The sequence below is a fragment of the Scyliorhinus torazame genome, chromosome 5 (assembly GCF_047496885.1).
Source record: "Scyliorhinus torazame isolate Kashiwa2021f chromosome 5, sScyTor2.1, whole genome shotgun sequence".
Taxonomy (NCBI): domain Eukaryota; kingdom Metazoa; phylum Chordata; class Chondrichthyes; order Carcharhiniformes; family Scyliorhinidae; genus Scyliorhinus; species Scyliorhinus torazame.
In genome coordinates, this window is record NC_092711.1 from 169,202,091 (window position 1) to 169,229,650 (window position 27,560).

At 49.2% G+C, this 27,560-nt stretch overlaps 1 protein-coding gene across 3 annotated transcripts; it reads left to right on the plus strand.

The window, feature by feature from the left end:
- The first annotated feature begins 8 nt into the window (after positions 1-8).
- LOC140420576 (uncharacterized) lies at positions 9-7,975 on the plus strand. 3 transcript variants are annotated; one of them, XM_072504573.1, is made up of 2 exons: positions 9-395; positions 4,439-7,975. In XM_072504573.1, exon 2 carries the CDS (start codon positions 4,602-4,604, stop codon positions 5,526-5,528), a length of 927 nt encoding a protein of 308 aa, XP_072360674.1. In that variant the 5' UTR covers positions 9-395; positions 4,439-4,601; the 3' UTR covers positions 5,529-7,975. The 3 variants fall into 3 exon arrangements, with proteins under 3 accessions (XP_072360674.1, XP_072360673.1, XP_072360675.1); XM_072504572.1 differs by lacking the exon at positions 9-395 and adding an exon at positions 402-614; XM_072504574.1 differs by lacking the exon at positions 9-395 and adding an exon at positions 812-889.
- Positions 7,976-27,560: the final 19,585 nt, after the last annotated feature.

The window sequence follows — 27,560 nt, forward strand, 5'->3', positions numbered from 1 at the left end:
CCCCCCCCCCCCCCGGATATGCGCAGTCCCGGGGGGGTGAGAGATCTCACTGTGGCCGAAGTATCAGCCGATTGCCTCGAAACCTTGTCTCGAGAATGTGCAGGAAGAGGGGACACAATCGGTGGGGGCGGGGTTCCCGTGTCCGCGCGCCCGGCCTGGAACCCGGAGACATCAGGGCGCAGCAGACTAATTGTTATTGGATGATTCAGGCACGGCGTCATTGTGACGTCACAAAGACTGCCCAGCACATGGTCGCCCATTGGGAACAATATCACTGATCCCGGTTGCACGGAGCTTGTCCACTGTCTGCCCAGCAAAGCTGCTGCTCCTCTGTCGCTGAGTGAAGATTGAGCTGCGCCCCGACTGAAACGTCCTCCTGTTTCCATCATCTATGAGTAAAACACTTTCTTTTCTCCCGCATTTCTATTTCTTTTCTCATTCTGACCTTCAATTGTTTAAATCCCCAGGCCCAGAGGAGATGTATCCCAGGCTGCTGTGGGAGGCAAGAGAGGAGATTGCAGAGGCTCTGACAATTTTCAAATCTTCTCTGGTCACAGGAGCGGCGTCAGAGGACTGGAGGACAGATAATGTGGCTCCATTGTTCAGGAAGTAAAGTAAGGAAAAAAATGAAATTACAGGCCAGTGAGCCTAACCTCACTGGTAGGGAAACTTTTGGAAAAATTCTGAAGACCAGAATTGATCTCCACTTGGGGAGGAAAGGATTAATGAAGGATAGTCAGTATGGTTTTGTCAGGGGAGATCATGTCTCACAAATTTGACTTGACTTTTTTCAGGAGCTGTAGTACAATGCGGTAGTACAGATCATGTAGACTACAGGGACTTCAGTGAAGCATTTGACAAGGTCTCACATGGGAGACTGGTCAAGAAGGTAAGAGCCCATGGGATCCAGAGCAATTGGCAAATTGGATCCAGAATTGACTTAGTGGCAGGAAGCAGAGGGCGATGGTTGAAGATTGTTTTTGTGACAGGAAGCCCGTGTCCAGTGGTCTTCAATATGGATCAGTGCTGGGGCCTTTGCTGTTGTAGTGTACATTAATGATCTGGATGTGGGGGGAAGTTAGGGCCTCGACGTGGACCCCATTACGGGGGAACCACCGGTTCGCCCCAGGAAGAACAGGTGGAGGGTTTTCGGGGTGGCACAGGGCAGGCATACGTAAGTTAGGGGACCTGTTTGTGGACGGGAAGTTCTTGAGCTTGGGTGAGCTGGAGGAGAAGTACGGGCTCCCCCCCGGGGAACACCTTCAGGTACTTACAGGTAAGGGCGTTTGCCAGACGGCAGGTGGTGGAATTCCCACGGCTACTGCCACACACAGTACAGGACAGGGTGCTCTCGGGGGTGGGGGGGGGGGGGTGGCTGGGATTGGGGAAGATCTTGGAAACTTACCAGGTGATGCAGGAGGAGGAGGAGGCCTCGGTGGTGGAGTTGAAAGGTAAGTGGGAGGAGGAGTTGGGAGAGGAGATCAAAGAGGGGACATGGGCAGATGCCCTAGGGAGGGTGAACTCTTCCTCTTCATGCGCGAGGCTCAGCCTCATACAGTTTAAGGTGCTGCACAGGGCACACATGACCGGGACTAGGATGAGCAGGTTCTTTGGGGGTGAGGACAGGTGTGTTAGGTGCTCAGAGCCCAGCAAATCACACCCATATGTTCTGGGCACGCCCAGCACTGGAGGAATTTTGGAAGGGCGTAGCGAGGACGGTGTCGAGGGTGGTAGGATCCAGGGTCAAACCGGGCTGGGGCTCGCAATATTTGGGGTGGCAGAGGAGCCGGGAGTGCAGGAGGCGAAAGAGGCTGGAATTCTGGCCTTTGCGTCCCTGGTAGCCCGGCGGAGGATTCTCCTTCAGTGGAAAGATACGAGGCCCCCAAGTGTGGAATCCTGGATCAGCGATATGGCAGGGTTCATTAAATTGGAGAGGGTGAAATTCGCCTTGAGAGGGTCGGTACAAGGGTTCTTTAGGCGGTGGCAACCGTTCTTAGACTTTCTGGCAGAACGCTAGACATTGGTCAATGGCAGCAGCAGCTCGGGGGGGGGAGGGGGTATACTTTATTTTTGTTTATGTTATTTACAGTGGAAGGGTCTGAGGGGGTGTATACACCTGTTGTCTTAAGTCGGGGTGTTAATGTTAATTTATTATTTAGGTACAGGGGGAGGGGTTTGGGGGGTTGCTTTTTTAGATTGTGTTTTGTACTTACCCCTGTTGGGTTCTTTTTTCTTTCTCATTTTGTTATTGATATTTTATGAAAACCTTTAATAAAAATTATTTTTTAAAAAAATGATCTGGATGTGAATGGAGGAGGTATGATCAAGTAAGTTTGCAGATGATACAAAAATTGGTTGTATGATAAGTAGTGAGGAGGAAAGATTAAAGGGTGATATAGTCGGGCTGGTTAAATAGACAGAACAGTGGCAAATGGAATTTAACCCTGAAAAGTGTGAGGCAGTGCATTTTGGGAGGATGAAAAGGCAAGGGAATATACAATGAATGGTAGGACCCTAGGAAGTACAGAGGGTCAGAGCGACCTTGATGTGCCTGACATAGATCCCTGAAGTCAGAAGGGAAGGTAGATAAGGTGGTGAAGACGGGATATGAGATACTTCTATTAGCTGAAGTATAAAATTTAAGAGTACGGAGGTTACGATGGAGCTGTATAAAACACTCGTTAAGCCATACCTGGAGTACTGAGTGCAGTTCTGGTTACCACACTAGAGGAAGGACATGATTGCATTGGAGAGGATGCAGAGGAGATTCATAAGCATGTTGCCGGGGCTTTTCAGCGATGAAGGGACCCTGGTTAGGAGTTTTCTATGAGCAGTGGAGGCTGAGGGGATATGTGGTTTGGGCAGCATGGTAGCACCGACCTATGAAGGACATAGCTAGAGTAGATAGGAAGAAAGCTTTCCCCTTAGTTGACAGGTCAGTAAACAGTGGGCAGAAGTGTAAGGTAAGGGGCAGGGGATTTAAAGATGTTTTGAGGAAAAGCATTTTACCAGAGGGTGGTGGGAATCTGGAACTCGCTGCCTGAAAGTGTGGCAGAGGCAGGAAACCTCACAACATTGAAGAAGCATTGAGATGAGCACTAGATAGGCCATAGCACACAAGGTTATGGTCCAAGTGATTGGAATTCATACGTGCTTGATGGCTGGTGCAGAAATGATGGGCCAAAGGGATTCTTGCTCTGCTGTAAAACTCTCTGTTTTCATCGAATCCCTACAGTGCAGAAAGAGGCAATTGGGCCCATCGAGTCTGCACCAACCCTCCAAAAGAGCACCTCACCGAGGCTCAAGCCCTCACCCTATCCCCATAACCCCAGCTAATGTTTTTGGACACTAAGGGGCAATTTAGCATGGCTAATCCACCTAATCTGCACATCTTTGGAATGTGGGAGGAAACACGAGCTCCTGGAGGAAACCCATGCAGACACGGGGATAAAGTGCAAACTCCACACAGACAATCACCCAAGGCTGGAATTGAACCTGGCTCCCTCATGCTGTGAGGCAGTAGTGCAAACCACTGTGTCTCACCGTGTGTTATATGCTACAGATTAGATATATTACTGATGGTTCTGAAATAAAATACATTAATTATTCTTGTCTAGTACTGTAGCTAGATTATATATTTCCAGTCAGATTTATAAAAGAAGAGGGCAGCACAGTGGCCCAGTGGTTAGCACTGCTGCCTCACGGCGCTGAGGTCCAGGTTCGATCCTGGCTCTGGGTCACTGTCCCTGTGTAGTTTGCACACTCTCCCCGTGTTTGCGTGGGTTTCACCCCCACAACCCAAAGATGTGCAAGGTAGGTGGATTGAACACGCTAAATTACCCCTTAATTGGAAAGAATGGATTGGGTAGTCTAAATTTTAAAAAAGAAAAAAAAAAGATTTATAAGAGAAGAGAAGGAGTCCATTGGACATTTTGCGTCGAGGCCAACTCCTTGAGCAATTCTGTCAGTGTCGAGTGGATCCCATTCTGTAACCCTGCAGCACCCATCCAATTTCATTTAGAAATTACTAATCATCTCTGCTTGACTCCCCTCAGAGGCAGCAAGTTCAAGAACATGATCAGTCACAACCCCCTGTATCTTAACCAACTGGAACAATCCTAAACATCAAAACATTTTTAGTCCAGTAATATTGACGTATATCTGCCTGTCAGCCTGCATGAAGATTTTCAGGTCTTCATGTCCAGGACAGGAAGCAGTGAGCAGGGATCTGTCAATCAGCCTGAATCAGCACCTTCAGGAGAATTGGGAGGGTGAATATTAGATACAGCAGAGTGAGAATGGAGGGTGAGTGTGTGGGATGGCGATTTACAGATTTGGGAAATGAGAGAGGAAAGAATGTTCCATAGAGACTAGAATTGTCTGTTCTTAATTTCTATCCTGTACTGACAGTGATGATTTTTGTAAACTCCTTTTACAGGATATTAGAAGTGTTCCAGAGCACTGACTGTGGAAAGAGCTTTAACCAGTTACACAGCCTGAAAGAACATCGCACCATTCACAGCGGGGAGAGAAAGTACCCGTATCCTGTGTGAGACTTTAACTGATTGTCCGACCTGGAGAGTCACAAGGACACCAGCAACATGGAGAAACGGTGGAAATGTAGGGACTGTGGGAAGGGATTTAGGTTCCCATCTGTGCTTGAAACCCATCAACACAGTCACACTGGGGAGAGGCCGTTCACCTGCTCCGTGTGTGGGAAGGGTTTCACTCAGTTGTTTCACCTGCAGCGACACAATTTCACTCACACCAATGAGAGACCCTTTAAATGCTCCGACTGTGGGACTGGCTTCAAAAGCTCTCAAGAACTGATGTCCCACCAACGAATTCACACTGGGGAGAGACCGTTCAGCTGCTCTCAGTGTGGAAAGGGATTCGCTCACTTATCTAACCTGCGGAGACACAGTGTCACTCACACCAATGAGAGACCCTTTAAATGCTCTGACTGTGGGGGTGGCTTCAAAAGCTCTCGAGAACTGATGTCTCACCAGCGAGTTCACACTGGGGAGAGGCCGTTCACCTGCTCTCAATGTGGGAACGGATTCTCTCAGTTATCCACCCTGCAGAGACACCAGCAAGTTCACACTGGGGAGAGGCCGTTCACCTGCTCTGACTGTGGGAAGGGATTCTCTCGGCTATCCATCCTGCAGACACACCAGCGAGTTCACAGTGGGGAGAGGCCATTCACATGCTCTGATTGTGGGAAGGGATACACTCAGTTATCTGGCCTGCTGGCGCACCAGCGTTTTCACACTGTGGAGAGGCCACTCACTTGCCCAGACTGTGGGAAAGGATTTACTCTGTTATCCACCCTGCAGAAACACCAACGAGTTCATACTGGGGAGAAGCCATTCACCTGCTCTCAGTGTGGAAAGGGATTCAGTCATCCAGCCCACCTACGGAGTCACCAACGAGTTCACACTGGGGAGAGGCCTTTCATCTGCTCTCAATGTGGGAAAGGATTTTGTGTTTCATCGCACCTGCTGAGACATCAACAAATTCACAAGTGAACAAGGCTTGGATTTTGCTGTTAATATTTCTGCTCTTAATTACAGGCAGGACTGCATTGTGTTCATTCTGTCAGTTGGTCAATGGGGAGGGTCGGAGGGTTTTGTTCTGCTGGACTGGCCGGTCTCACAACTTTGCCTCCAGTGGGCTGATGTCCTTTGAGCTTTGTTGTGAATACCTGGTTCCAAGTTTCACGAGGACCAGAGTGATAGGGTATTTGGACGTTGGAAGATATTTTGTTCCCATTTCTGTTTGGAACACCCAAAGCATGCCATATTGCCATGAAGATGGGCTATGGTGGTTAATTAGTTATTTTGTTTAATTTTTCGGGTGTTTCTCACAGAAGGAAACTGTCAAGGGCAAATTGTCTGTGGCACATTGTGAACTTACAATAAAAAGTGTGACAATAGATAGACAATTGCTAGCATTTAAAATATTATTACATATTTACATCAAATATAAATTCCTTTAAGAAACAAAAATCCAACAGGAAACGTGAAGGAACCGTAGCAAGCAAAGTTTAAGATTCCCATTAGTTCAAAGGAAGAGGTTCATAAAGTGGGTACGAGCATAGTAAGCCTGAGGATTGGGAACTTGTTTAGAATTCAAAAAAGGAGGTCCAAGAAACTGATGACGAGAAATTAAAATATGAGAGCAAACTCCGAATAGTCAACATGGAGTTAGGAATAGGAAGTCATGTTTGAGCAACCTTTTGTAGTTTTTGAGGATGTTACTAACAGAATTGATGAAGGGGAGTCTGTGGACGAAGTACACTTGGATTTTCAGAAGGTTTTGATAAACACCCCACAGGAGGTTAGTTAGCAAAAGGAAAGCAAATGGGATAGGAGGTAATATACTGGTGGTGCAGTGGTTAGCCCTGCTACCACCTTCCAATCAGCAGGAGCCATTCCAGAATCTATAGAATTGTGGAAGATGATCACCAACGTATCCGCTATCTCTATAGCAACCTCTTTCAACACTCTGGGATGTAGAATATCAGGTCCTGGGGCTTGTCGACTTTCAGCCCCATTAATTTCTCCAATACAGCCTTCTTACTAATACTCATTCCCTTCAATTTATCATTCTCCCATGTCCTTTGGATCGCTAACTCTGGGAGATTTCTTGTATCATCCTCAGTGAAGACGGACACAGAGTAATCATTTAGATTCTCTGCCATTTCTCTATTCCCACTACTATAAATTCTCCTGTCTCTCCCTTAATGGACCCCCATTTGTCTCAGCCAAATATTTCCTTTTTATGTACCTATAGAAGCTTTTACAGTCCACACAAAACCACTACTTTTTGGTGGTCTATAAACAACTCTTACCAATGTTTGCTGCCCCATGCTGTTTCTTAGCTCCACCTAAACAGTTTCCACATATTGTATTCCTGATCTGAGATCCTCCTTTACTAATGTACTGACGCCACCCCTTGTTTTCGGCGCAGCATCACCTCTTTTTCCTTTTTGCTGCAGTATTAGCAAACGTAACGATCAGGCCTTCAGTCCCTTCATCAAAATCATTTATATAAATTTTTAAAAGTTGAGGTCCCCGCACTGATCCCTGTGACACACCACTCGTTACATTTTGCCAACCAGAAAATGACCTATTTATGCCTACTCTCGGTTTTCTGGTAGCTCGCCAATCATTCGCTGTGAAAGACAGTTCTGGGGTTAAAGCCTGCAGATTGGGAAAAGAAAAGAACGGAAATCTCGGAATGAATAATCACTTTGGACTGGTTCTGAGACAATTAAGTTTCGACTTCCGGGGTAGAGTCGAGAATAATTGTGGAGTAGAATTTTAGATTGTGTAAAAGGGAAAAGTTATATTTTATACTTTAATGTGTAGGTTTCCTTCAAAAATAGTGTTTAGTTAATGTTGCTTCTATTTTGTTTGTTGCAGCAAAATCATCAAGAAGTCTTGTCATGTGATCCTTTAAATTGTTGACTGGGAATTAGATTTTTTAATATTAGTTACTAATCTTTACTGAGATCCTAATCCACAAGTTTTGACATCCCATTTGAGCCTCGGGCACTTTTCTGTCTCTCTATTGCTCACATCAGTGACAGTCAGGCAATGGAGCTGAGGACTGAATTTAGCTGGGACCTGCATCCCAGTTGGGAAATTGTCACGGGTGTGACACTAATAAAGAGACAGGAAGGTGCTGGAGGACTGACTGGAGAATGGACCCTCCAACCAATCCGGGTTCGGTGCTGGGGTAACTGGAGCTGATGGGGATGTGACTCCCCAGGTGCAGTGCCCCTGTGTCCAATGTGAGGAGTCACGGGAACAGAGTACAGGGGAGTTGAAGAGAAACATTTGGGTCTAGAACATTGTGAACATGTTTTTATTCTGTTTATTCTTTTACTCTGGTTGTCTTGGATCCTCAAGTCATTTTCTGATTTTTTTTAAACGCATATTCTGTTTCATTAATAAAACTTGTTTCATTAAAAATAAATGTTTTTTTGGTCTTTTTCTGATTAAATTCATTCACTTTGGGGAAAGTGTGTGAGAGGGGTTTGCAGGCTCTTTAACAGAGAGTGAGCCCCTCTAAGGTAATTAGCAAAGGAGCCAGAGGGGCGGAGGAGACCTTTTCTTTTGACACACAATGTTTAAAAATGAGATTCGGGGATGAACTAATTTATCCAGGCTCTTTGAGGAGGGAACAAGGAATGTTAATAAAGGGAAACCTTGAGATGTGGTTTATCTAGATTTCTAGAAGGTATTTTCCAAGGGGCCGCATCAAAGGTTATTACACATAATACAAGCTCATGGTGTAGGGGGGTAACATATCAGCATGGATAGAGGATTGGTTAGCTCACAGGAAGCAGAGAGTAGGTATAAATGGGTCATTTCTGGGTTGGTAAGATGTGATAAGTGGAGTGTCAGAAGGATCAGTGCTGGGCCCTCAACTATTTACAATCTATATTAATGAGGTGGGTGATGGGATTGAATGCATGGCGGCTAAATTTTCTGATGACGCAAAGATAGTTCAGAAAGTAATTTGTGAAGTGGACATAACAAGTCTGCAAAGGACGTTGAGTGAATGGACAAAACTCGACAGATGGAGAATAACGTGAGAAAATGTGAATTGTCCACTTTGGCAGGAAGGATTAAATAAAACAATCTTATTTAAATGGTGAGACATTGCAGAACGATGAGGTACAGAGGGATCTGGGTGTCCGTGTACAGGTGTCACAATAAGTTAGTTTGCAGGTACAGCAAGTGGCTCGATCGAGTGCTTGAACAGTTTCATCAGGCTTTATCGAGTGAGTTGGAAGCAGTTCAGAGGAGGTTGGCCCCCGGATTCCTGGAATGAGGGGGTTATCCTCTGAGGAAAGGTTTGACAGGTTGGGACTGTATCCATTGCAGTTTAGAAGAATGAGAGGATTTCATGTGTTTCAATAAGATCATGAGTGGAATTGACAGAGAGATTGCTGAGAGAATGTTTCCCCCTTGTGGCAGAGACTAGAATTAGGGGATACTGCTTAAAAATTAGGGGTCTTCCATTTAAGATGTGGATGAGAATGTTGTTTTTCTCGGGAGGACTGTGGGTCTGTGAATCTCTCTTTTCCCAGAGGGTGCTGGAGGCAAGGTCAGTGAATATGTTTTCGGATTGAACTTAAAAGATTCTTTTTTTAAAAATTCTTTTTATTCAAGTTTTTCTTAAACAAAATGTTACATAACCAATAACAAAAAGGAGAAAATTTAACAAACAAGGTGGTTATAGTCCATTTACAAAAGAAGAATATGCATTCCATACACAGTCCTCCACCCCTCCCCCGCCCCCCAGATTGCTGCTGCTGCTGACCTTTCAACGTTCTGCCAGAAAGTCAAGGAACGGCTGCCACCGCCTGGAGAACCCCAGCAAGGACCCTCTTAAGGCAGACTTTCTCCTCTCAAGACTGAGAAACCCAGCCATGTCACTAACCCAGGTCTCCAGACTCGGTGGCCTCGTGTCCCTCCACATTAACAAGATCTGTCTCCGGGCTACCAGTGAGGCAAAGGCCAGGACGTCAGCCTCCTTTGCTTCCTGCACTCCCGGATCTTCTGACACCCCAAATATCGCAAACTCCGGACTTGGCTTTACCCGAGTGTCCAAGAGGGGCTGTTTCGGGGCTGTTTAGCACAGGGCTAAATCGCTGGCTTTGAAAGCAGACTAAGGCAGACCAGCAGCACGGTTCAGTTCCCGTGCCAGCCTCCCCGAACAGGCGTCGGAATGTGGCGACTAGGGGCTTTTCACAGTAACTTCATTGAAGCCTACTTGTGACAATAAGCGATTTTCATTTTCAAGACCTTGGACATAGCCTTTGCAAAGCCCTGCCAGAATTCTTTAAGCGCCGGGCACGCCCAGAACATATGGACATGCTTTGCTGGGCTCCCTGATCATCTCGCACACCTGTCCTCCACTCCAAAGAACTTGCTCATCTCGCTGTCGTCATGTGTGCCCGTTGGACGACGTTAAACTGAATTAAGCTGAGCCTGGCACATGATAAGGAGGAATTAACCCTGCCTAGGGCATCAGCCCACAGGCCCTCATCCAGCTCCTCTCCCAGCTCCTTCTCCCACTTGCCCTTCAGCTCCTCCGCCGAGACTTCCTCTGCCTCCTGCAGTTCTTGGTATATGTCCAAAACCTTCCCCTCTCCTACCCAGATGCCAGAGACCACCCTGTCCTGTATCCTGTGGTGGAGTAGTAGAGGGAATGCCACCACCTGTTTCTTCAGAAAAGCGCAGGCTTGGAGGTATTTAAAGGCATTCACGTGGGTAGACTAAATTTCTCCTCTAGCGCCTTCAGGCTAGGAAAAGTCCCATCTATAAACAGGTTCCCCATCGTTTTGATACCCATCCTATGCCAACTTTGCTCAGAACAAATCTATGATTATGCCGTATCGGGGTCCAGACTGAGGCCCCTTCCTCCTTCCTGTGCCTTCTCCACTGACTCCAGATCCTCAGTACCGCCATCACCACCGGGCTTGTGGTGTACCGTGCCGGCAAGAACGGCAGCGGTGCCGTTATCAGTGCCCCTAAGCTGGCGTCCTCGCATGACGCCGCTTCTAGCCGCTTCCATGCCGCCCCCTCCCCCATTACCCATTTCCTAATCACCACTATATTAGCCGCCCAATAATAACTGCAGAAGCTCGGCAGCGCCTGCCCCCGCCCCCCCCCCCTCCCCCGCCCGCCCCCCCCCCGCCCCCGGCTGCGCTCAAAGAACAGTCTTTTAACTCGCGGGGTCTTGTTTGCCCACACAAATCCCGTGATAATCTCGTTCACCCGCTTGAAGAAAGATTTGGGTATGAAGATGGGAAGGCACTGGAAGACAAACAGAAACCTGGGAAGGGCCGTCATTTTCACGGACTGCACCCTACCCACCAGGGAAAGTGGGAGCATGTCCCACCTTTTGAAGTCTCCCTCCATCTGCTCTACCAGCTGAGATAGATTGAGCTTGTGTAAGGCATCCCAATTCCTAGCCACCTGTAAACCCAGGTACTGAAAGCTCCTCTGCACCCTCTTGAGTGGGAGCTCCCCCAGTCTCTCCTCCTGGCCCCTCACATGGATCACAAATAGCTCACTTTTCTCCTGAGGATCTGCATGACCTCCCCCATCCTCTCTAGCGGGTCCAAAATATACAGGAACAGGTTGGCTTGCTCCCCCAGCCCCCCCCCTCCCCCGAACCAGCCCCCTCCAGTTTCTTGAAGTCCTCAATGCCATGGCCAATGGCTCAATTGCCAGGACAAATAGTAGCAGGGACAGGGGGCACCCCTGCCTCGTCCATCGGTGCAGCTGAAAAATACTCTGACCTCAGTCGGTTCGTGGACACACTTGCTACGGGGGCCTGATACAGTAGTTTGACCCACCCTATGTATTCCTCACCAAATCCAAATCTACTTAACGCTTCCCACAGGTACTCCCACTCCACCCGATCAAAGGCTTTCTCTGCATCCATTGCAGCCACTACTTCTGCGTCTCCTCCTTCTGAGGGCATCATAATAATGTTTAGGAGCCTCCGCACGTTCATGTTCAATTGCCTGCCCTTGACGAACCCTGTCTGATCCTTGTCAATCACCCCCAGGACACAGACCTCTGTTCTGGTGGCTAAGATCTTAGCCAGCATTTTGGCATCTACATCTAGGAGCGATATCGGCCTGTAGGACCCACACTGCAACGGATCCTTGTCCCGCTTAAGGATGAGCGAGATCAAACCCCTGACATCGACGGGGGGAGGGTTCCCCTCTCCTTGGCCTCGTTAAAGGTTCTTAGCAGGAGTGTGCTCAGCAGCTCCGAGAATTTCTTGTAGAATTCTACAGGGTAACTGTCCGGTCCCGGGGCCTTGCCCGACTGCATATTCTCCAAGCTCTTAACTATCTCCTCCAACTCAATCGGGGCCCCCAATTCCTCCACCAGCTCCTTGTCCACCCTTGGGAACCTCAATCGGTCCATAAATTGCTTCCTCCCTTCCCTCCCTTCCAGGGGCTCTGACTCATACAGCTTGCTGTCGAACTCCTTGAAGACTTCATTGATCTCTTCCGGGCTCAGGACTATGTTACCCCCCTTATCCCTAACTCCCCCAATTTCCCTGGCCGCCTCCCTCCTTCGAAGTTGGTGTGCCAGCAGCCTACTCGCTTTCTCCCCATACTCATATACTGCCCCTTTCACCTTCCTCAGCTGTGCCTCTGCTTTCCCTGTGGTCAGCAGGTCAAACTCCGCCTGCAAACTCCGGCGCTCCTTTAGCAGCCCTTCCTCGGGGGTCTCCGCATACCTCCTGTCTACCCTGAGTATCTCTCCCACTAACCTCTCCCTCTCCGCCCTATCCTTCTTCTCTCTGTGGGACCTGATAGAGATTAACTCCCCTCTGATAACTGCCTTCAAGGCCTCCCAGACTGTAGTCACTGTTACCTCTCCCGTATCGTTTGCTGTCACATAGTTTTGGATGCTCCTCCTAATCTGACCACAGACCTCCTCATCCGCCAACAGTCCCACGTCCAATCTCCAGAGAGGGCGCTGCCCTCTCTCCACCCCCAGTCTCAAGTCCGCCCAGTGTGGAGCATGGTCTGAGACCGCAATGGCCGAGTACTCTACCCCCTCCACCCCTGGGATTAGCGCCCTGCTCAACACGAAAAAATCAATCCGAGAGTACACTTTATGCACGTGGGAGAAGAAAGAGAACTCCTTCGCCCTTGGCCGAGCCAATCTCCACGGGTCCACTCCCCCATCTGGTCCATGAAACCCCTCAGGGCCTTGGCCGCTGCTGGCCTCCTCCCCGACCTGGACTTGGACCTGTCCAGTGCCGGGTCCAGGACTGTGTTGAAGTCACCCCCAATTATCAAATTGTTTGACTCTAAGTCCGGTATTTTACTCAGCTTGCGCTTCATGAATTCCGCGTCATCCCAATTTAGGGCATAAACGTTCACTAGCACCACTCGGGCCCCCTGTAGCTTACCACTCACCATAATGTACCTGCCCCTATTGTCCGCCACAATACTTCCCGCCTCAAATGCCACCCGTTTGCTTAACAGGATTGCGACCCCCCTGGTCTTCGCATCCAGCCCTGAGTGGAACACCTGGCCCACCCATCCCGTCCTCAGTCTAGTTTGGTCAGCGAGTTTTAAATGCGTCTCCTGTAGCATGGCTACGTCTGCCTTTAATCCCTTTAAGTGTGAAAACTGGCCCGTTACATCCCCGTTTAGGCCCCCCCCTCCCCGCCGACTAGCCATCTCCTTTTTCGCCCAGCCACGTGCCCGCACCTCGCGCTCACTCAAGCCCTCCCACCGGAGGCTCTCCGTCCCGACTCTCCGTCTGTTCCCGAAAGTTGGCTCCCCTTCAGCCAGCAAAGCAGCATCCCGCCACGCCCCCCCCTCCCCCACCCCCCAATCTCAATCCCCCATGTCAAGCCCCCGCTTAACACTAACTCTCTCCCCATTGCGCTTCCGTAAGTCAGCTGACTTATGCTGACCCGGCCGCTCCCGTCTCTCCCTCCAATCCTCCTGTTGTCTCCTTCTTCGGGCCCCCAACCTCCCCTCCCCACAGGGTAAGAGAGAGAGAGCCACCCCATTCTTCCCGTGCAACAAGAAAAAACAACGAACAAACTCCGGGCTTTACCCCGAACAACGAACGACCCCCCCCCCCCCCCCCCCCCACCTGGTGAGCTGCCCTAACTGACGGGCCCATCTCCCCCTCCTGCGGCATGGCTCCGCGAAAGCAGAGGACTGGCAAAGGACCCCGAGGGCAAAAACAAAGAGAGAACGGGGCAAACCAACATAACATAGCTCCTCCAGCCGCCTCCCCAGCCCCCATGCAACTTACACTCTGCTTCCAATCTTACATTAGGGCAGCACCCGGTTACACCTCTTCACCCGGGCGTTCCAACAATGTGCAGCTGCCCATTAGTTCAAGTCCAACTTCTCATTCTTAATGAATGTCCATGCCTCGTCTGGCATATCGAAGTAGTGGTGCCGGCCTTGGTACGTGACCCACAGCCTCGCCGGATGTAGCAGCCCGAACTTCACCCCTTTGTTGTGGAGGGCTGTCTTGGCCCGGTTGAATACCGCACGCCACTTAACCAGATATGCTCCCCTGTCCTGGTAAATTTGAATCTCATAGTTCTCCCATTTATTGCTTCGCTCCTTCTTTGCCCACCGCAGGACGCGTTCCTTGTCTGTGAAGCGGTGGAATCTTATCACCATAGCCCTCGGCGGTTCGTTCGCCCTAGGACTCTGCGCACCCCATCCAGTTCCAGGGGCTGCGGGAAGGCCCCCACGCCCTTCAGCGACCCCAGCATCGTGGTTCCAAATGCGCTCGCATCCGATCCCTCCGCACCTTCGGGGAGGCCCAGGATTCGCAGGTTCTGCCTCCTCTACCTATTTTCAAGGTCTTCCAGTTTCTCCTGCCATCATTTGTGCAGGGCCTCATGCGCTTCCACCCTGACCGCCAGGCCCAAGATCTCATCCTCATTTTCAGAGATCTTTTTTTCCACCTCTTTGATCGCCTTCTCTTGCATCTTTTGAGTCTCCACCATCCTTTCCATGGAAGCCTTCATAAGGGCCAGCATCTCCGTCTTGAGCTCTGTGAAGCAGCTTCTCAGGAATTCCTGCTGCTTCCGCGACCACTGGGCCCCACGCCTCCTGGTCCGCGCCGGCCGCCATTTTGTCGTTTCGCACCCGTGCCCCTCGTTTCACCGATCCAGCCTTCTTTACTGCCCCACTACTGGTCCACTCCATACAGCGCTGGGGGGAACCTCACCAGCGTTTACTGTCCCACCGGGGATCGCCACCCAAGTGCCGCCAAATGTCCGATCTCGGCGGGAGCTGCCGAATGTGCGACCACGACCGGAAGTCCACCAATTCCCTTTTCACTTGGCGCAGTCTTATCAACTGGTTGAACTGTTGATTACCAGAGGCAGCAGCAACACATCCAGCTCTACCTGGCCCTGCTCGCCTCTGCCTAAACTGGTCACTATTTCTGGATTGTTCCTGGAAGCAAGGACAACCCAGATTCTGTTCTTCATGATCATCTTCTTAAATCTCTCCCCTGACTTCAAACAAGTGCAAGGAGCTCATTGATTTCTTTGTCACTGACACTGAGATCATCCATTCAGCTGAATCTACTTCCAAAAGTTATTTGTGAACTCGCCTGTGTCTCATTAGGTTTTGTGACTGTGTGAATCTCTTCCCACACATGGAGCAGTTGAAAGGCCTCTACCCAGTGTGAACTCGCTGGTGTGTTAGAAGGTCAGGCGAATTAGTAAAACTCTTCCCACATTTGACGCAGATGAACGGACTTTCCCCAGTGTGACCACGTTTGTGATGAACTGCTGAATCCCTTCATACACACAGAGCAGATGAATGGCCGCTCTCCAGTGTGAATTCGCTGGTGCGTGCGAAGGTTGAACAATCGATTAAATTGTTTCCCACACATGGAGCAGGTGAAAGGTCTCTCCCCTGAGTGACTACGCAGATGAGTTTCCAGTTGGGATGGAGATATGAATGCCTTCCCACAGGCCCCACATTTCCATGGTTTGTCTATGGTGTGGATGTCCTTGTGTCTCTCCAGGTTCGACAATTTCACACCTGTCGATTTCAAATTTCCCATAAAAAGAGTTTATAAACATCATCATTGTCAATACCGAATAAAAATGAAGGACAGACAATTCTCATTTGTATGGAACAGGTTTTCTGCACTTGTTTCTGCGAAACAGTAAATCCTCATCACATCCATTCTCCCTCCTTCCTATGCTGGAATCCAAACCCCAGGGTGACAAACCAGCCCACATTTTATGGGCCATATTTGAATCCACTGAGATTTGCTGCTTGGGTGTCTGACTCGTCAACTGGACCTATGTAGAACTCTGTTCCAACCGTTCTGGCAGCCAACCACCCCCTCCCTGGCCTCACATTTCTGTCAGCAGCCCACCCAACACCGCCCACCTCTTCACACAGACCCATGCAGGCTTACCTTTAATTTTCACCATGAGAGTTTGTCAGTCTGCCAAACCTTTCAAACCACCTTCAAAATTCCATTCCTTACAGTTTACCCGCTCCCTCCACTCTGGCTGGGTTCAGTTCTCAAGTCCCTCTGTGTAGAGTGAGAATAAATCGGTAATTTTCTCTCCTGGTCACTGGAATCCTGATGCCCCGCCCACTCTGTTGTTTCACCAAGGCGGCCGCAGCTGAAGCAAACAAGCCCCGGGAGCTGCAAAATCAGGATCTGTGGATTCTTCTTGGCGGGTTGGGGCCTCCAGCGGGTGTTTGCGAATCCTCCCTGCCCACCTCCCAGGGTTTCCTTCCTTTCCAGAGATCAGAGTCCTCATTGATTTGAGTGCAAAGTGTGAGCTCTTATTTATTGTCCCCCCTCCCCCATCTTGTGATGTGAACCATCCTCCAGTCGCTGAAGCAGGATGGTGACCGTTAACCTGGGCCTGTTCCTAGGAGGGAGAAGCCCCGCAGCTGCAAACCAGGGAGCTGACAATGATTGTGTAGGGTTTGCGGATCCTCCCTCCCACCGCCTGATGCTAACTTTGCTTCCGCGGGACAAAGGACTCTCCTCCAGACGAACAATAGCATTGCACCTGCGCGCTAGTGTCTCGCCTCATCAACCGCACTGCGCATGCTCCAGATCACAATGCCCAGGGGAATGATTGACGGTGGCTCAGGACCACTAATAATAGGGGGCAGGACTGGAGAACTGAATGGGAGCGGCTGGTCCTCCAACCAATCTGAGCGAATGAGGGGCAGTGAATGAAGCATGCGCAATGCTGGAAATGGCGAGGGGTGGATGATTTATTGCTCGGATCCGTAATTTGTAAGCGGAAAATCACAGATCGGAGCGTATGATGGAACCGGCGTGTGGACGGGAAGATTTCTATACAGATTGTGTGATCTACAAACTCCCTCAAAAACTCATCAATCGCATTTGTACTGAGCGGGGCCAAAGATCCCTTAAATCGTCCCAGTTAATGATCACCATCTTTATTGGGGGCAATGTGCAGCACTGAGCATGTGCGGCCGCCATCACGTTGGGGGCATTATTTTCATAGCTGGGTGGAGCTTGTCCCCCATTGTTTCGAATTGAGACAACCTGTCCATCAAACTGGGTCACCCTTTGAGTCTCAGTGTCTTAATGATGAGGCAGGGTGGAAGCAGGGAAGGAAAGAAAAGGATGTAAATCCTGCTCTCTGGATCCTACTACCTCAAGGGACGTCCTGCCTTATGTGCCCAAAAATCTGTGGCGAAAGTACCCTAAAACATATGGAATTATGTTCACTACTCCCAAAATGTTCCCCTACTGGAACCTCAACCACCTGTCCAGGCTCATTCCCCAATACCAGATCCAGTACTGCCCCTTCCCTCGTTGGACTATCTACATATTGCACCAAGAATGAACTGCTGACAATGACAAGGGGTAAAGGTAAGTTCAGTAGGGCACACGAGTGGTCATCCTAAGTTAGAATTATATTCACAACCAAAGATGTGCTGGTTGGGTGGATTGGCCACGCTAAATTGCCCCTTAATTGGAAAAGAATCCCTGTTTCTGGGAGGGCAGTTTACGAGCTTTGAGGGGCTGATTGAGATGTTTGGGTTGGCGTGGGGAGAATGTTTTAGGTATATGCGGGTGCTGGACTTTGCAAGGAAGGTTTTCCCGACCTTCCCAATAGTGCCTGTCTCCTCGCTGTTGGCGGCGGTGCTGTCAGCGGACCAGAGGGTGGGGGTGGGGGGTGGGGGTGGGGGGGGGGGGGGGGTGAGGGGGGGGGGGGGACTGGACAGGGGTACGTCTCGGTGATTTACAGGAGCGATTTAGGTGTAAATCGAAGTGGGAGGAAAAGATGGGTGTGGCGCTGGAGGAGAGGGTGTGCTGCGGAGGCTGAATGCCTCAACTCTGTGTGCGAGGCTGGGGCAGATACCACTGAAGGTGGTGTACAAGGTGCACCTTACAAAGTCTTGTGGTCTTGGCACCTTCAGGTGATGCCACCTAAGACAGAGTAAATAAAATCAGGAATACTCAGGAAGTATCAATTCGAGGAGCATAGATCTCTCAGAGGTAACAAAGGAATAGATCAGAGTTTTAGCAACAGATGCTCTGAGCCTTGGCTGGAGTCAGGCAATGTTACTGAGGTGGAATCCAGTCTTCAAGATGATGTAAATATGTGGTTGGGAGCAAGCCACAGGGTCAAATATCACACCAACCATTTGGACAATCTCAATCTCAATCTCAAAACAATGACCAGGGTGAGGGATGGAGTCAGTGGCTAATAAATGGAGTTTGTTACAGGGGCTGAACGCAATGTCTTCCCAATACTGAAGTGGAGAAAGTTTCTGCTCACCCATTACTTACTGTCAGAACTGTGTGCCTTGGAGGGGAACCTGGATGTGATGGTGTTCACAGACCCGATATCCTGGTCCTTCAAGGAGGTGGAGGTTGAGGGTTTGGGAGATTCTGACAATGTTCTGGTTAGATTTTGGAAATATAAATTCTCTCTCCTTCTCCTCTGCTCTCAATCTTTTCTCACTCTCCTCCCCCCACAGAGGCCTGAAACTTTTCTGGCCCAGACCTGTGGAAGATTCCCTTACCTGAACGACATCAGTGAATCAGTTGTTCTTTTGTTAAAATCTGGCAGTTTTCAAGGTCACCTTTTCCTAGTGCCAGCCTCACAAATGACCAGATTTCAGCTCAATTTCACAATCCACCTTTGTGTTCTTCTGGATTTTCTCTCACTCCTTTTTTTCTGTCTAAACTGATTTCACAGGATATTGGAAGGGGAAGCTTTGCATTTGGGAAACATCACATCAGGATCTGACAGAGTCGCTTAAGTTATCGTTACTGAATATCAGCAGGTTTTGAACATAATATAAGAATATAAGAACTGGAAGCAGGAGTAGGCCATCTGGACCTTTGAGCCTGCTCAGCCATTCAATGAGATCATGGCTGATGTATTGTCGACTCAGCTCCACTTTCCCGCCAGAACACCATAACCCTTTATTCCTTTATTCTTCAAAAAACTATCTATCTTTATCTTGAAAACATTGAATGAAGGAGCCTCAACTGCTTCACTGGGCAGGGAATTCCATCGATTCACATGGAAGGAAAAAACACCGTTCACAGTGGAGAGAAACCATACATGTGTTGTGTGTGTGGACGAGGTTTGAGCCAATCTTCTGGCCTGTCAAGACACAAGCGCATTCACACTGGCTCGAAACCGTGGACATGTGGGGATTGTGAGGCGGCATTTGGTTTCCCGTCTGAGCAAGAAACTCATCGACACACTCACACTGGGGAGAGACCATTCATCTGCTCCGTGTGTGGGAAGGGATCTACTTGGTCATCAAACTTGCTGACACAACAGCGGGTTCACACTGGAGAGAAGTTGTTCACCTGCTGTGTGTGTGGAAAAGGATTGACTGATTCATCCAAGCGACTGAAACAGTAGTGAGTTCACACCGGGGAGAGACCATTTGCCTGCACTGAGTGTGGGAAGGGATTCACTCATTTATCCACCCTGCCGAGACACCAGCGAGTTCACACTGACAAAATGCCTTTTAAATGTCTGCACTGTGGGAAGTTCTTTAAAAGCTCTGGAAAACAGATGTACCATCAACATGTTCACACTGATGAGAGACCTTTTAAATGCCCAGCCTATGCGAAATGTTATGAAGGCTCCTGGGAGCTGATGTCCCACCAATATATTCACACTGATGAGAGACCGTTCAGGTGCTCTCACTGCGGGGCTGGGTTCAGGCGATCATCTAAACTCACTGTCCACCAGCGAATTCACACTGGGGAGAGGCCATTCATCTGATTGTGGGAAGGGATTCATCCACCTTGCTGAAATACTGGTGGGATCATATTGGGGTGATACAGTAGCACAGTGGTTAGCACTGTTGCTTCATAGCGCCAGGGTCCCAGGTTCGATTCGCGGCTTGGGTTGCTGTCTGTGCGGAGTCTGCACGTTCTCCCCGTGTCTGCGTGGGTTTCCTCCGGGTGCTCCAGTTTCCTCCCACGAGTCCCAAAAGAGGTGAACATCGAACAATATGCAAGAGCAGCATGGTGCACAGTGGTAGCACTGCAGTCTCACGGCACCGAGGTCCCAGGTTCAATCCCAGCTCTGGGTCCCTGTCCGTGTGGAGTTTGCACATTCTCCCCGTGTTTGCGTGGGTGTCACCCCCACAATCTAAAAAAATGTGCAGGGTAGGTGGATTGAACGTGCTAAATTGCCCCTTAATTGGAAAAGGTGAATTGGGAACTCTAAATTTAAAAAAAAAAACAGAACAATACAGCACAGAAACAGGCCCTTCGGCCCTCCAAGCATGCGTCGATAATGGTACCTGCCTAAACTAAAACCGTCTGCACTTATGGAGTCCATATCCTTCCATTCCCACCCGATTCATATATTTATCTAGTTGACCCTTAAATGCCGCTACCGTACCTGCTCCCACCACCTCCCCAGCCAGCACGTTCCATATATTTCCCACCCTGTATAAAAAACCTACTTCGCACATCTGTTCTGAATTTTTCCCCACGCACTTTAAACCTATGTCCCCCTCGTACTTGACTCTCCTACCCTAGGAAAGAGCATCTGACTATCCACACCACTCATAATCTTGTAAACCTCTATCAGCTCGCCTCTAAACCTCTGTTGTTCCAGTGAGAACTGACCGAGTTTATCTAACGTGCTGTTGGGTAATTTGGACATTCTGAATTCTCCCTCCGTGTACCCGAACAGATGGCAGAATGTGGCGACTCGGGGCTTTTCACTTCATTGCAATGTTAATGTGAGCTTACTTGTGACAATAGAGATGATTATTATTAAAGACAGACCTTTCAAATGTTTAAACTGTGGGAAATTCTATAAAACGTCCAGGGAACTGATGCCCCATCAGCTTGTTCACACTGATGAGACTGTTCAGGTACTCTCACTGTGGGACTAGATTCAGCAACTCACTGTATACCGGCGAATTCACACTGGGGAGATCTAAACTTTCCTTACAGTTAAAATTCTCCATCCCTGGTAACATCATCATAAATCTTCTCTGCAACGGGCAGCATGAGGTCCCAGGTTCGATCCCGACTCGGGGAGATTGCACATTCTCCCCGTGTTTGCGTGGGTTTCGCCCCCACAACACAAAGTTGTGCAGGGTAGGTCGATTGGCCACAATAAATTGCCCCTTAATTGGAAAAAATTAATTGGGCACACTAAATTTAAATAAATAAATCTCCTCTGCAGTCTCTCTCGGATGATCACATCCTTCCTGTAATATGGCTGTGGTCTAACTGGTGTTTGATGCAGTTCCAGCACAATCTCCCTGTTCTCATAATCTCAGCCCTCGGCTACCAAAGGAAACTATCCCACCTGCCTTCCTAAGCACTGAAGAGAGAGAGTGAGAGGCAGCTGAGAGAGACAGAGGGAGAGAGAGGAAGCAGAGGGAGTGAGAGGCACCAGAGAGAGAGAGGAACACCAGAGACTGAGAGAGGCAGGAGAGAGGGAGGAGAGAAGAGAGAGACAGTCTAGTCAGTAACAAAAATAAGTAATGGAATTGAGTTCAGATACGGATCTGCATGAACTGACACCACTTTATTGACAGATTGACAAGGTAGTCACTGTACTTGAATCAATGTTATTCACTTTTGAAATTGAATGAACAAAGGGTCAGATTAACTATATCACAATCACCCAGATTAAAATAGGTCTGTTTAATACAGAACAGGATTAAACCCAGTGTCCAATATTACAGGTGTCTGTGGCTGTTTGATGCCCTGTTTCATTGTACAGCTGACAAGCCCACAGCTTCAGTGAACTCGTCTATCCAGGGTCTCTTTCTAAACCCTCATCACAACATAATACCTGGTTAGCTATTTATAAATGGTCAGCCTGGTTGGACAGCTAACACAAAGCTCAACCAGAAACTATGGTTCTTCTTTCAACTGATTCCAGCTCCGACAAGGGGTCACAGCATCTCCAGCCTTCAGCTCTGTTACTGGGCTGTCATTGACATGAGCAAGAGAGAGACAGCAAGTTGCCTGAGGCTTAAATGGGAAGTTGAAACTTGTGACTCAAAATCAACTGTGTAAGATCTCTGAAAAGATCAGGAATTTTAAAAGATAAATTCTAAACCCAGTGAACAAATTAATGAGTCATAAGACAAAAACTTCAGGTTTTATGACTTTACTGGAACAAACTAGAAGCAAAAATGCCTAAACACTATTTTTATAGGGAACGTATCCCTTAAACTACAAATAGAATGTAGCCCTTTTACTTTACAGACAATCAAAAATCACACTCCATGGTTACGTCGCTGAAGTTGTAACTCAATTCTCCTGGACCCAGCCCAATGTGATTCTTCGTTCCTGTGTTTACTTCCATTGTGTTCCTTTGCCTGACTGGCAATCCTTAACCCCAGAAGTATCTTTTGCAGTGATGGTTCTCCTGATGATATTCAGGTCCCGATAAACCAAGTGACTCTTCCAAATCCTGAAGTGGCGTTAGGTTTTTTTCTGCAAATCTTCATCTAATATCCTGTAAAAGGAATTTACAAATGGAAATTGAGAACAGGCAATTCTAGTTTCCATCCAACACTCTCCCTCCATTCTCACTCTGCTGTAATATTCATCCTCCTAATTCTCTAAAGGTGCTGATTCAGGCTGACTGACAGATCCCTGCTCCCCGTCTTGGAGAGGCCTGAAAATCTCCATGCAGACTGCCAGACAGAATTATGTCTATGTTACTGAACTCAAAATGTGTGGAAAATAGACTGGATTCACTTCCTTTCTCTTCAGCTGCTGCAAGTCACCAATGTCCCCTCAGAATGAGAAAAGAAATGGAAAGATAAAGTAGACTTGGAGCGGCTGCTGCCTCTTGTGGGGCATTCCAGAACGATAAGCGGTAGCAAATTCAAAAGTTTTAATTGAACTTTTTTTTTTAAGAGTACCCAATTATTTTTTTTTCCAATTAAGGATGGAAACTAGAATTGCCTGTTCTCAATTTAGTGTGACCAATCCACCTACTCTGCACATCTTTGGGTTGTGGGGATGAAACCTACTCAGTCACGGGGAGAAAGTGCAAATTCCACACAGACAGTGACCCGGGGCCGGGATCGAACCCAGATCCTCAGCGCCGTAGGCAGCAGTGCTAACCATTGGGCCACAGTGCTGCCCTATTCAAAACAGAGTTGAAGAGAAGCTGCTTCTCCCGAGGGCTGTGAATCTGTGGAATTCACTACCCCAGAGTGTGGAGGAGCTGGGACAATGAGTAAATTTAGGGAGAAGTTAGACAGATTTTTAATTGGGTTGAAGGGTTCCGAAGAACTCTCAGGACGGTGGAGATAAGGCCAGGATGAGATCAGCGATGATCGAATGGCGGAGCAGACTCGATAGGCCAAATGGCCTAACTGTTCTTATATCGTATGAACTTCTGAAAGGGGCAGACATTGATTTGCTCCCAGATGTTGCCCAGAGGAGGACGTTTTAGTCTGAAACCCATTGTTCAACCCCCACATTGTGACATCACAAAGGTGCTCATCCTCTAAATCAGCCAATAGGAATCCATTCGCTCCGTGCTGACGTCACTGCATTAGTGCGCACACGCCGGCGTGGGACACGCGAGCGACTCCCCCAACACATCCTCGAGACGGTTTCCAGCAACCGGCTGACAGTTCCGGCCTTCGGTGATCGCCCCTTCCCTGATCCGGGACTGCGCATGTCTCAGGGAGAGGGACTGCTGCGCATGCGTAGGGGAGCTCACTTCCGCTGACCTTACCTCTCAGGTGTTGACCAATGGGAAGAGTTGGAGGACCGGAAAGACTCTGCCCCTCCGCCAATCAAAGCTCCCCCATTGTCTCGATGCGAAAGCTGCACATGGCGGTTTCTGCCGAGGAAAGCTGTTGTTCCTCCAACCCTGAATAAGTTTGAGCTGCAGACAGACTCCTGTCTCCAACATCTGTGAGTAAAACACTTTCTTTTCTCCTCCTTTCCATTTCTTTTCTCATTCTTTTTTAAAAAAAATATATTTTATTCAAATTTTTTGGCCAAACATAACAATACAAAGTTTTTTCCTTTTTAACAACAATAAAGCAATATAAATAACAGTGGCCAGTTTTTAACAAATAAATAAATAATATATAAACAAACAACTAAATGGCAACTGCCTTATCAAAAATAATTATTCTCCAAAAATACAATCCAACAGTCCAATATACATTATCATAGAATTTACAGTGCAGAAGGAGGCCATTCGGCACATCGAGTCTGCACCGGCTCTTGGAAAGAGCACCCTACCCAAGGTCAACACTGGCACCCTATCCCCATAACCCAGTAACCCCACCCAACACTAAGGACAATTTTGGACACTAAGGGCAATTTATCATGGCCAATCCACCTAACCTGCACATCTTTGGACTGTGGGAGGAAACCGGTGCACCCGGAGGAAATCCACGCACACACGGGGAGGATGTGCAGACTCCGCACAGACAGTGACCAAGCTGGAATCGAACCTGGGACCCTGGAGCTGTGAAGCAATTGTGCTATCCACAAGGCTACCGTGCTGCCCCTTGTATTATCTAATACAAATATCTATACATATACAGAGACATCCCTGAGAACCCGCCCGGGTCCTTCCCCCCCCCCTTCTCCCCCCCCACCCCTTCTCCCCCCCACCCCTTCTCCCCCCCTTCTCCCCCCCCCACCCCTTCTCCCCCCCACCCCTTCTCCCCCCCTTCTCCCCCCCCCCTTCTCCCTCCCCCCCTTCTCCCTCCCCCCCCCACCTCCCCCTGCTGCCCCCTGGGTAGCTGCTGTTGCCTTCCCATTCCCTCTGTCGTTCTGTGAGGTAGTCTATAAACGGTTGCCACCGCCTGGTGAACCCTTGAGCTGAACCCCTTAATGCGAACTTTATCCGCTCTAGTTTTATAAACCCTACCATGTCATTTATCCAGGTCTCCACGCCCGGGGGTTTGGCTTCCTTCCACATAAGCAATATCCTTCGCCGAGCTACTAGGGACGCAAAGGCCAAAACATCAGCCTCTTTCGCCTCCTGCACTCCCGGCTCTTCTGCAACCCCGAATATAGCCAACCCCCAGCCTGGCTCGACCCGGACCCCCACCACCTTCGAAAGCACCTTCGCCACCCCCACCCAGAACCCCTGTAGTGCCGGACATGACCAGAACATGTGGGTGTGGTTCGCTGGGCTTCTCGAGCATCTCCCACACCTATCCTCTACCCCGAAAAATTTACTGAGCCGTGCTCCAGTCATATGCGCCCTGTGTAGCACCTTAAATTGTATCAGGCTTAGCCTGGCACACGAGGACGATGAGTTTACCCTACATCGGGCATCAGCCCACAGCCCCTCCTCAATCTCTTCCCCCAGCTCTTCCCATTTCCCTTTCAGCTCATCTACCATGATCTCCCCCTCGTCCCTCATTTCCCTGTATGTTTCCGACACCCTACCATCCCCCACCCATGTCCCTGAGATCACTCTATCCTGCACCTCCTGCGTCGGGAGCTGCGGGAATTCCCTCACCTGTTGCCTCGCAAAAGCCCTCAGTTGCATGTACCGAAATACATTCCCTTGGGGCAACCCATATTTTTCCGTCAGCGCTCCCAGACTCGCAAACGTCCCATCTACGAACAGATCTCAGTTGCACTACCCCAGCTCTTTGCCATGCTCCAAATCCCCCATCCATTCTCCCCGGGACAAACCTATGGTTATTTCTTATCGGGGACCGCACCGAGGCTCCCGTCCTTCCCCTATGCCGTCTCCACTGCCCCCAAATTTTTAATGTTGCCACCACCACTGGGCTTGTGGTGTATTTCTTCGGGGAGAACCGCAACGGTCACCATTGCTTGTAGGCTGGTCCCCTTGCAGGACGCCATCTCCAATCTCTTCCACGCCGCTCCCTCCCCTTCTCCCATCCACTTACACACCATTGAAATATTGGCGGCCCAGTAATAATCACTTAGGCTCGGTAGTGCCAGCCCCCCCCCTATCCCTGCTACGCTGCAAGAACCCCCTCCTCGCTCTCGGGGTCTGCCCGGCCCACACAAAACTCATAACACCTTTCTCAATTCTCTTGAAAAAAGCCTTCGTGACCATCACCGGGAGGCACTGAAACACAAAGAGGAATCTCGGGAGGACGACCATTTTAACCGCCTGCACCCTACCTGCCAGTGAAAGGGACACCATGTCCCATCTCTTGAAATCCTCCTCCATCTGTTCCACCAATCATGTTAAATTAAGCCGGTGTAAGGTTCCCCAATTCCTGGCTATCTGAATCCCTAAGTACCGTAAATCTCTTGTGACCTTCCTCAGCGGTAAATCATCTATTCCCCTGCTCTGCTCCCCCGGATGCACCACAAACAACTCACTTTTCCCCATGTTCAATTTGTACCCCGAAAAATCCCCAAACTCCCCAAGTATCTGAGTGCTGAATTTGGTGCATTTGAGTGCGATAGTGAGAGTTTGGTGACCGAGGGAGTGCTGAATTTGGTGCATTTGAGTGCGATAGTGAGAGTTTGGTGACCGAGGGAGTGCTGAATTTGGTGCATTTGAGTGCGATAGTGAGAGTTTGGTGACCGAGGGAGTGCTGAATTTGGTGCATTTGAGTGCGATAGTGAGAGTTTGGTGACCGAGGGAGTTAGGTGAGGAGGGAGTAAGGCGCTCCTTTCATTTTGTTTCCGACATTTCCGCAAAGAGTGCGAAGAGAGCCAGGAGTTTACAGAAAGTGTAGCTGACTGGGAGCAGGGTCGGAGGGCGGAGACCTAGTTAGTCCACAGGGCAGCTATATTCTGTCAGGTAAGAGGGGATGGAGGCTAGGCCAGTTACATGCTCCTCCTGTAGGATGTGGGTGGTGAGGGATACCACCGGTGTCCCCACTGACTATACCTGCGGGAAGTGCACCCAACTTCAGCTCCTCAAAGACCGTGTTAGGGAACTGGAGCTGAAGCTGGATGAACTTCGGATCATCCGGGAGGCAGAGGGGGTGATTGAGAAGAGTTACAAGGAGGTAACCACACCCAAGGTACAGGACAAGAATAGCTGGGTTACAGTCAGGGGGAAAATAACAAACAGGCAGAAAGTGCAGGGATCCCTCGTGGCCGTTCCCCTTCAAAACAAGTATACCGTTTTGGATGCTGTTGGGGAATATGACCTACCGGGGGAAGGCCCTAGCGGCCAGGGCTCTGGCACTGAGTCTGGCTCTGGGGCTCAGAAGGGAAGGGGGGAGAATAGAAAAGCAATAGTTGTAGGAGATTCAATGGTTAGGGGAATAGATAGGAGATTCTGTGGTCGCGAGCGAGACTCCCGGAAGGTATGTTGCCTCCCGGGTGCCAGGGCCAGGGATGTCTCGGATCGTGTCTTCAGGATCCTTAAGGGGGAGGGGGAGCAGCCAGAAGTCGTGGTGCACATTGGTACCAACGACATAGGTAGGAAAAGGGGTGTGGAGGTAATAAACAAGTTCAGGGAGTTATGCTGGAAGTTAAAAGCCAGGACAGACAGAGTTGTCATCTCTGGTTTGTTGCCGGTGCCACGTGATAGCGAGGCTAGGAATAGGGAGAGAGTGC

Coding starts and splice junctions, on each gene's coding strand:
- LOC140420576 (XM_072504573.1), top strand. CDS start 4,602: ATGGAGAAACGGTGGAAATGTAGGGACTGTGGGAAGGGATTTAGGTTC.